This window comes from Phycodurus eques, chromosome 5 (genome assembly GCF_024500275.1).
Source record: "Phycodurus eques isolate BA_2022a chromosome 5, UOR_Pequ_1.1, whole genome shotgun sequence".
NCBI classification, from domain to species: Eukaryota; Metazoa; Chordata; class Actinopteri; order Syngnathiformes; family Syngnathidae; genus Phycodurus; species Phycodurus eques.
Genome location: NC_084529.1, coordinates 32,521,416 through 32,531,548, shown reverse-complemented (window position 1 = coordinate 32,531,548; position 10,133 = coordinate 32,521,416). Strand labels below are relative to the sequence as shown.

The following is a 10,133-nucleotide window of genomic DNA, read 5'->3' as shown; positions in this document are numbered from 1 at the left end:
GTGTGGCGAATATCAAACCTCCAACGTTGGCATTAGCCAACTAGCAGCCAGCTCCCTCTTTAACAGTGTCCGATTAACGAACACACATATTATCCATGTTGGAAATATACAGGTATATTTAAAAAAAGAAAACGAAACAACGATGTCGCCCAAGTGATTGAAGGCTTTCTGCTTTCAATGAAAAGCGTCGTCAGTTTCAACAATTTTCATTCGCCTCCTGCTCTTCTTCGTCGAGTTCTTCTTAAGAGAGCTGCCTGCTCACTGCTGCCACCTATTGGTCATTGCCTTCATTACTCCTTTGTCAGAGTTATCTGCTTTCTATTGTCCACACTAGTTGTTTTTTTTTTATCCATTATTACACTAGTGCACTTGCAACCATGATCCACATCATTACATTTCGGTTGAACAAAATAAAACATTGGGAAATGTATCTGTATAATGGCTTTTTTTTTTTTTTGTTATTTAGAGGAGAAGCGGCTCAGAAAATGGATGGATGGATGGATTGATTTACAAGAAATCAATTAACAAATGATTTGAGAATAATGATTTTTTTTATGAATAAATACGTTTTGATTAAAACACTTTTGGGTAAAAAGCGAAACAAATTCAACAAATATTACAGGATACAGGAGGACTCTTGATAATGTAAATGCTCAGTGGGCCGGATGAGCGAGTGCTCCCCACCCCCGCATATGTGGCGCCCAAATCATACTTTGACAAGCCCTGTTCTAGAATGTTCTTGCCGTTAGGAAGACAGTGAAGAACAAAAGCGTTTTTGTGATGTGACATTTATTTCAGTGCCTTCTTACACGTTCTTCATGACATGAAATATGAAATGTAGTATGGGGTTGTTGTTACCCTTGACACGAAGCACCTCCCTCTATATAGACTTTGCTGATGTATATCGTTTGGTGTACAATATCTTATATATCTTTTGGTCTTCTGCAACAATGACAAAGACCTGTTTTATTCTATTCTATTCTATTCTGGGGAATTGCTCTTGATGTGGTGGCGGTCAGATGCCCATGTAGGTGTTCATCTTGCCGAGAGCGTCGCACACGGTGGTCAGGTCGCTGCGGAGATCCTGGACCACATCCTCAATACTGCGCGTGTCTTTGAGGAGGTCCACGCTCTGCGTGTAGGGGTTGTAGTACACAGAGAACGGACGCTTGATGGTCTTGGCGAACTCTCTGAAAAGCAACGAGAGAGTGCGCTTGTCTTGCTCATTTGCATGTTAATTCATTCAGTGAATGTGAACATGTCAATTTACGACTGGAAGGCATGGTGGCCTGCTGAGGTCCATCCTTGGACCACTATTGTACTATAAGTATATGTAGTACTCCTTAGTAATATATATGTAGTATTACACATTTGTACAGTGGTGGTAAATAATAAGTGTGTATAATAATAAGTAATAGGTGAGTCTACCGCATCTTCTGCTTGGCCTCGTCAAAGCTGTCCGAGACAAAGTAAACTTCTTGGAATGTGGTGATGAGACATTCTTGCTTGCAGGTGGTCTTGGGGTCAAAGGGCCTCACACAGGCCTGCTCAGACAACGCATGCTGGGGTGAAAAAAACAAACAGAGGCTAGGCCACGCCCATTGTTGTCTTTTCAGAAGGAAACATTCATTTGTAATCAAAGCTCAAACAAGAGATCGCAAAGGTCATTGGTACATTTTTAGCCATTAGTCTGATCCTTTTTTTTTTTCTTGTGTGTGTGCATTACCCTGAGTTCTCCAATGGATGACAGCAAACCAGCACCATAAGCTCTCAACTGACCCTCTTGTTTGCAGAGGCCAAACTCAACCGTGAAGAAGTAACACTGACAACAACACACGCACACATGGGTCACCACAAGAGAAGACTGTGGACCGCTGCAACGCGTCCACAGTACTCACTGTGGCTAGTTTCTGCACGTCGTCATCAGAAGCTCCCAGAGATGCCAGACCGATCTCCTGAGAAAACTGAGCAAACTTTGGATCAGCCAGCAAAGGGACATGACCCAGGAGCTCGTGACACGTGTCCCTGAAACACAACGCAGTTCACAGAAACACTCATTGTCCTCAAGTCGTTCACAATCCTGAAATGGTTCAGTTTTTGTAAAGTGTTTGAGGTACGGTGTGGAGTGGGCCAGCTCACGGTTCAGGCGTGTAGAGCGGGTCGGTGCTGTGGCGGATATATTGTGTACAATTGAAGACTCTGTAGGCCAAGCCGGCCAGGAAGTCACGGGGTGACAAGTAACCTGCGACCGGTCGCACGGTGAAACCCGACCTCTCTGGAACACAGCAAACGGGGCCGACTTTTAATTTGAAAGCAACTGTCTGTCAGATGGTAAGTGAACATGGAGTCAATGAGGAAGTCGCTACAACATGACAAGATGTGAGTGGGAGCGACTGTTGACAACTGGGATTAATGTAACTGGGGGTGAAGTGACTGGGGTTGACGTGACTGGAGGGGAAGTGCCTGAGGGGTGACACAACTCGGGTGTGATGACTGGAGATGAAGTGATTGGGGGTGCCACGACTGGGGTGTGGTGACTGGGGGTGATGTGACTGGAGCTGAAATGACTGGGGGTAACAAGATTGGAGGTTAAGTGACTTGGGGTGACACAACTGGGGTTTAAGTGACTGTGGGGGAGAGGACCGCACGACCTCTGAGGAAGTGTGAGACGTCCTCGAGCTGAGGAATGTTGTCGTGTCGATAACCGCAGTGCTGGCTGAGCAGGGGCAGGTTCTTCAGGTACTCTCTGCAGGCGTGAGTGGGGTACAGCTTGTTGAGCTCCCTGAAGACCACGCCCCATGTGCGGACCTCCTCCTGTGTGTACTCTATGCGCGGGATGGGCTGACCGCTACAAACAACGTGCCACAAGTGAGCGGAAATAAGAGACCCGCGTGAGAGACTCCGTACCGGATAAGGAAGACGAACGCTTACAACTTGTACTTCATGGCCACCTCCACAAAATACTTGCGACGCTGGCGGTAAAGTTCGTCTTTGAAGCCCTGAGGAGCAAAAAAAAAAAATAAAAAAAAAGCTTCAAGTCTACAAACCTGTTCGAATCCACATTCATCCTTACAGCTCGTGTTCAGGTATTCTGACAAGAGTGCCAAAATCTCCACACTTTCACTGTATGCACGCGCACACATGCATGCGCGCGCACGCACGCACGCACGCCCATGCACACGCACGCACACACACAATGTACCGGGTGGTCAGCATCCAACTCGGTTCCATACATCAACACTCTGTGAGAACACTGATCCAGTTCGGAGATCTTCAGGGGAAACCACGGAACGTCTTCCTCATCTGCACCACACAAACGCACAATGTTGCTCTGTGAAGTCCCAATTAGATGACGATAAGACGAGTGTGTATATAAGGAGCGCCGACCGGCCTGCGTGGCCCAGACATGGGCGGGCGTGTTGAAGGACAGGATGTTGACGTGATCTTTCAGGACCTCCAGAAGCTCGTTGAAGTCCTTCTTGCAGCAGCTGCAGTCAGCAAAGATCTCTACCTCGTTGGCCACACGCTTGGACGCGCGCGACTCAATGTGGTTTAGGTTGACACGCTTCTCCTGTGAAAAGGGACATGTCAGCTGACCCGGAGCAGCAGGAAGTAGAGGTGGCGGGGCTACGCTCACATGACATGACTCCAGTTACGCTTAAGTCGCCAATTTTAGGACCTGGGATTTTGGATAAAATTTATGAAAGACTCCACTCGACTTTGACTTAAACTACAGAACTTGACCAGTCGAATGGAGATTTGAAAATCTCCATTCACAACATGATGTGCCTATTTTCATGTTTTGGAAAGAAAACCTTATTCATTTTACCTCTGGGTCAAAGGATTATGTTTTTCAAGCAATCTGGGAAAGAAAGAATGGCAACATACAAGATTTGTAAGAGACAACTACCACCTTTAACTTCATCCATCACTATAAAACCCACAAAAACAGTGAAGATACGCTAACTTGACAGTTTAGCTGACCGACAGCTGGTCAAACATGAACTGAGCTTCGTGTCAGTTTTGCGCTTCATTGAGAAGTACACACAGTATTGTGACGTAGCAAGACTGTATGACTTAAGACTTGCTTCACCTAAGTCTTGACTTGACTTGCTTGAAATTTAGTGGGTACTCCACATGGCTTTCTGGATTTTTGCCAAGGTAACTTGGGACTTGTTTGAAAGTTTATTTAAGACTTGGGACTTCCTCATACTTTCTCCCACCCTGGCAGGAAGTCTCACCTGGAACAGTCGTAGCGCTCGGACGAGACAGCCCACCTCGTTCTTCAGTGAAAACACCACCGCCTGACTTAGCCCGCCGGCAGTCTCGCTGATGGGACTGAAGGACGGGCGACGTGACTGGATACACCCACACACACACAAATACACACACACACTCAAGAAATGTCAATGTGAGCAAACATATTTTGAATGTCAGCAGATGTTTTGACCAATTTGAAGATGAGGAGGATGAAGGTCACCATCTGTCCACCGGTGTGACGTAGCGGCGGGCGCCGGTCCAACATGGCAGAGTCGAAGGAGAGTCCACGACGGCTCCAGTACTTGCTGGAGAACATCATCATGGCAGGCTGCATGGCGGGCGGGGGCGGCACCTCCTGCTGCCTGTCCATCACGTGAGAGGACGCCATGGGGAACCAGTGAGTGTACGAGTACCACGAGCGCTCCAGTCTGAACGCTCCGTCGACCGCAAGTCCTCGACCGCGACGCGCAACCCAGCGCGATGCTTAAATAGGCGGGGCCACATGGGGGTGGGGGGGGCGGAGTTTGATCTACCAGTCCTCCAGTCACATTCTACAAATCACTGCTATCATTGGTTGTTATCCACATCGTTAGATCTATTACGCCATTGCAAAATGATCATACATTATGATGTCACTTTTATATTTGGATGTTATAATCCATTGCGATCATCCAATTATGTTGTTATAATGTATAGCAATAGTGATCTGATGATTTTGATACTGTTATATAATGTAATGATATGTCTGTCAATCTGTGGATGTCGGTTTGTAGTTTGTCATCCTTGTTTGAATGTCATTTTCTTTTCCAGCTTTGTGCATGTGTGTTGAGAGGCACAAAAAGCCCGGCCAACACGTTAGCTGATAAGGACGGCAAGCACCTGGCGGTCTGCGACAATTTCCTGTCAGTCAGGAAATGAAAGTGGCGCCTCTCAGATGTGCCGCTGCCGCCTTATGAGCTGATGCGCTGATAGCGGCCTGCATTCAACATCGCACATCCAACAGCCAGCGTTCAGCACTGAGCATCCTGATGCTAAATGTTCGGCAGTTATGCACAGTCACGTCACATGTAATAGAGGTTTCAGTTAGACATAGCTTTTGTTATTTACAACCACCGATGATTTAAAAGCACAACAAACCAGGATAGCATCAGGTACACTACACTAGCAATAGGAAGGGACCCTGCGGGTGAGATAGCGTCCATCCGAGGGCAGTGCCAGCTGCCGCTCAGATAGCATCAATCTGAAGGGCGCGGTCAAGCAAGGAGCCAGTTCCAGTGGGGATGTCGCCTACCCCAGGATTTCACCGGCGAAGAAGGTCATTTGACCTGCCAAGTCACCAACCCATCATGATCTAAGAAGGCCCCCATGTACAATAAGGCCCCACCTGCGCACCACACACACCCCGCTACACGGACATACCCTTTTTTTGCAGACACTCTCGTACAGTGCAGACGCTTTTCTGCTCGCTCTGCTTGCGTCGCCGCCGTTTACATTTTTCTTGCTGATAAGCTTGTTTTTCTTCTTCCAAAGAAATTAGAAGCAGCAACTCCTGGATATTTTTAAACCTGTGGGACTGGACTTTTTTTGTAGATACAGTCACTTGCTGCCATATTCCAATATCTTTTGATACCCCCTTACCATTACGTGAGCGTGGCCTGCTAATTAGCACAAGCTCGCTGTTAGCAACGAGACCAGCAACAAGATGCCTCCCTTTTCCACTGAAGACTATCACAAACTGCTACAGAAGATGGCGGTCCTGGAAACGAAAATCCACCGTCTTGAAGTGTATGCGGATGTAAATGGACAGTCAGGGAATGAAACCACTCTACCGATGTCTCAAAATGATGAGCAGAAGCGTGCTAACGGACAGCCACTTCACAAAGAGGACTGATGTGGACTGTGGAAACGGTAATGGATCACCCAGCAGTTCTCCCTAGAATTTACTAGGAGCAAAGCCTAAACATCTAAAACAGAGGACGGATAATGTGTAGATGCTGAAGTTTTCATAAGTGGACTTCTACCAATCGTACGATTTGGAGATGAACATTTTAGTAGGCTCGGTCAATTAAATAAGTGGCTCAAAGAAGTGTGTACGGCGCTATCCGTGAGCTTCATTGCCAATTTCTGCATTTTATTTTGGGAACGCGGAAATCTCTACATGGCAGACGGTTTCTGTCTAAATAGACAAGGGGTTAAGTTAATGGCTGCCAATATTTTTTACTGTGTACGTCATTCAGCGGCAAGAAAGGAAAACATTGGCCTTGTTGACGCGGCTGAAGGACAAAAAGTGCAGGAGGAGTCTCCACTTGTTCCCAAACAATCGGAGGAACAAGAGATATGGTGACACGGGGCGCAGATGGAGACAGCCCCATCACCCAAACAATCAGAGGAACGAATGAGGAATGAGATGAGACAGCACTTGGAATCTCCCACACCCCTCCCTTCCCCATTGGAGCAAACCCCAACGCAAAACTCACTCTCTACTAGCCTAAATGCTCTGCTAGGTGTGACGGACAGGAGGAAGGCTATTGTCAATATTGGAATTGAACGCACACCACGCAAAGATCTTCCTCCCATCCCCCCCTCGCCTGAAACAAACGTCCGCTAAGAGGGCCCCTCATTCACTCATGAAGAATCTTATCTCCAAATCTGACTGATATGTGTGGGGTCTTTTCCAGAATAAGTCAGACCCCTATGGAGATCAGGCATTTGTCATCCCTGTAATTACAAGGGACAGGAAGATGGTCACAGAAATATGGCCCAAAAAAGGTAGAACTACAAACTTAGTGAGGATAAAATGTGAAACTGAAAATGCGAGACTAGCTCTTTTCGATATCAGGTCACTGTTTAATAAATCAGTGTTGATTAATGACATCATTGCAACCTACGATCTAGACCTTTTGCTACTAAATGAAATGTGGTTAACAGAAAGTAGCTGTAATACCACTTTAAATGAAGCAACACCAGCAAATTTAAATGTTATGGACAAGTGTCGAATAGGGGGAAAAGGCAGTGGTATTGCTGTTATTTTTAAGCCATTATTTCAGTGAAAATAAATTATACTGGGTGATTTCTCTTTTGAAAACCTTAGTTAAAGGTGACCCAAAGGATATTGTTTTAATAATTTACACACCAGGATACGATGGAAAAGGTATGGAGGATTTTTCAGAACTGCTGTCAGTTATTTGTACTGACTTCAACTATTTTGTCATAACGGGAGACTTAACGTTCATGTAATGATCAGAATCCTCTTAATTTGCCAAGTATGTCCAAAAAACACACAAGGAATTTGTCTCCGGTCGTTGGAGGCGCTCTAGTACGACAACAGACAGTCAATTGACAGAGAACACTTTGGAGACAGAAAGACTGACAAAAAACAGTCACTGAGCAATAAAGGGTTGCTAGTTATCTGGTAATGCCGGTACATTCATTTAACAAGGACAAATAAATATGAATTCTGCTATACTGGACATATTTGACCTCTCTCAACGTAAGAGTCCAACCCAGACTCAAGGTCACATCTTAGACCTGGTCATCTCTAAGAATGTTGAAATTAGTTGACATTAAGGATATGGCTATTTCTGACCATTTTTGTGTATTGTTTGAATTACAGATTTTCACAAAGGTTCAAACAACCTCTGTCTATTAAGAAAAGGTACATAAATGAGAGCACCGCCACCAAGTTCATGGAGACCATTGCTGTGCCACAAATGTAAATGCTGAGACAGTTTATGAACTTTTGGATAATTTCACCTTGAAAATCTCAAATGTCATGAATGCTGTCGCTCCTATTAAAACTAGGACAATCTTGAGGTGTAATTTTAACCAAGAGTTAGTCAGGTCTTGACGGCAACACTTTTCTGAAATCATCAGTAAGAACTTCAATAATACCCGCACTCTGTTTGCTGTGGTTGACAAGCTCACAATCCCCACACCCCAAATCAGATCGCTCCAGAACTTCTAACAGCAGATAAATGCAATGAATTTGCTTATTTTTGTGAAAAAAATACAAGATTATGGATAACTGGAACCATGTCCTGTGATGAACTTCTTTGGTTCAGATCGTGTCAAGCGTGTGTGAGAAGCACAAAGACAAGTATGTCTTACCTCGAGTCAAATATGGTGGTGGGAGTGCCAGGGTCTCGGGCTACACAAGGGGGAGCTACAGTTCACTGAGGGCCTCACAAAGGCCAACACTGTGACATACTGAAGCAGGGCATGACTCCCTCCCTTCAGAAACAGTATTGCAACACCATCATGATCCCAAACACACCAAGATGGGTGTGGGTTATTTCCTCTGAAGGAGTCGAATACTTTTCTCTCCACTTCCTCTCTACATGTTGGCCACAACAGGGAAGACTTTTGAGCCCATGTCATGGCCATGCTGATAGAAACAATCATTAATTGACAGTAAGTGGTGCCAAGAGTCTTGTTGCAGTCACTCCCTGACTACACCAAATGTCACAGTGGTGGGGATCTGGGTGAACATCCAGGTGATGTTGAATGATACCATTGTAGGCAATCATCTGGAGCCAGTGTCAGGTTCTGGACCTTGTTATGGATATGGTGTGGAGTACTCCCAACAATGGTGGCTACATGTTTGCTAGTGTTGTTGGTGGGGAGTTGATGCTGCTGCCAAATGGCCTGCGAGATGAGGATGGTCTGGACACTTGGTCCTCTTCTGGCAGTTTTTCCTTCATCTTCGGGTGGCCTAATGAGACTCAGGACCTGAGTGTGTTCAATCCCAGCACCTCGCTGAAGAATGGCCACGACATCCTGCTCTTCTGGGTGGCTGGGCCTCAAACTGACAGGCAAGCTGCTCTTTAAAGATGTTTATCTGCACACAGTTGTGAGGGAAGTCCATGGAAGGATGATGAGCAAAAAGGACGTCACTGACACACTTGATATCAAGAGCCTTCCTTGTGGATTTTGGTGGTCCATAAATGCAAAGTGTTTCTTCCGCTGAGTACTTGCAGTTTTATTTGCAGCACTCTTTAGCTTTTCATATGCGTTTTTGTGCCGCAGCTGTTTTCTTGTAGTCCGTGGTGTTTAGGATCACAGTGCATCTCCCCATGTCTGCTGGTAGAACTGTAATGTCGTGTAATGCCCTTCTTTGAGTATGTCACTGCTTTTCTTTTTTGTGTGGTGAGGTTCCATGTAGGTATATTGGCACTGGAGAGCACTGCCAACACTCATCCACAGCTGGTCTGCCTCTACTTCTGGTAAGTGGTGGTTGTTTCTGATGGCTGATTCTTGCTTTGATGAGGTCCACTATGGGGAGTTAAGTCCCTTGGCTGAGACGTCTCTGTCTGAGTTAGAAGGCGGTTAGATAAATTCAAAACCAATCTTTCTAGGCCGGTGAGATTGTTCAGTATCTTGCTTAAGGACACTTGGACATTGTCACATGGGCTCAGGATCGAACCCACAACCTTCGGTTTGTAACACAACCATTCTACCAGTTCAGACATGGCGCCCTGCGTCGTGACAGATCCAAAGGTGGGCCACGGGAAATTACCCGAGTTCACTTGTTTCCATTTCATTTTCATCAAAATTGTTGACATTCATTGTTTCTAAAATGTCCACTCTGCTTGTGTATCCATTTGTTGCCATTCATAACAGAACTAAACAGATTTCACACCGAGTAACTATATTTATGAGTAAGTTCAGACAATATGATTCATATTTTAGTAACTATTTTTGTTTGGTGGTGTGCTTTTTTTTTTTCTCTCTTTTTTTAATGGGATGTAGGTACCTTGGCTCAGTAAAGGTTGATCTTGTTGACTGGATATCACAAGGGCTCACTGTTACAGTCACCTGAAGCATAAATGTGTAGATAATCATGAAAAATAAAAATATTTTCAAGCACAAAAAAG

General features: G+C 45.4%; 2 protein-coding genes across 5 annotated transcripts in view; both read right to left on the bottom strand.

Annotated features, from left to right (window-relative positions):
- Window positions 1-210, bottom strand: part of rpgrip1l (RPGRIP1 like) — a 41,058-nt gene extending 40,848 nt beyond the window's left edge. For all 4 annotated transcript variants that reach the window (XM_061676433.1, XM_061676434.1, XM_061676435.1 and 1 more), the window contains exon 1: window positions 19-210. The gene's annotated coding sequence lies outside the window, so the exon portion shown is untranslated. The remainder of the gene's footprint in view (window positions 1-18) is intronic.
- A 640-nt stretch (window positions 211-850) lies between these two features.
- On the bottom strand, window positions 851-4,609 carry tph2 (tryptophan hydroxylase 2 (tryptophan 5-monooxygenase)). Its single transcript, XM_061677164.1, has 11 exons — window positions 4,481-4,609; window positions 4,242-4,358; window positions 3,388-3,571; window positions 3,203-3,303; window positions 2,932-2,999; window positions 2,652-2,848; window positions 2,140-2,275; window positions 1,899-2,025; window positions 1,727-1,822; window positions 1,429-1,562; window positions 851-1,190 (listed from the first exon to the last, which is right to left on the bottom strand). The coding sequence occupies exons 1-11, from the start codon at window positions 4,592-4,594 to the stop codon at window positions 1,016-1,018; spliced, it is 1,449 nt and encodes a 482-aa protein (XP_061533148.1). The 5' UTR covers window positions 4,595-4,609; the 3' UTR covers window positions 851-1,015.
- Window positions 4,610-10,133: the final 5,524 nt, after the last annotated feature.

Excerpts from the sequence above, each read along its gene's own strand:
- tph2 (XM_061677164.1), bottom strand. The coding sequence starts at position 4,594 with ATGCAGCCTGCCATGATGATGTTCTCCAGCAAGTACTGGAGCCGTCGT. Across the intron at positions 2,276-2,651 it reads CGTCTCACACTTCCTCAGAG|AGAGGTCGGGTTTCACCGTG; the intron begins GTCGTGCGGTCC and ends GCTGTGTTCCAG. Across the intron at positions 1,823-1,898 it reads ACGTGCAGAAACTAGCCACA|TGTTACTTCTTCACGGTTGA; the intron begins GTGAGTACTGTG and ends TGTTGTTGTCAG.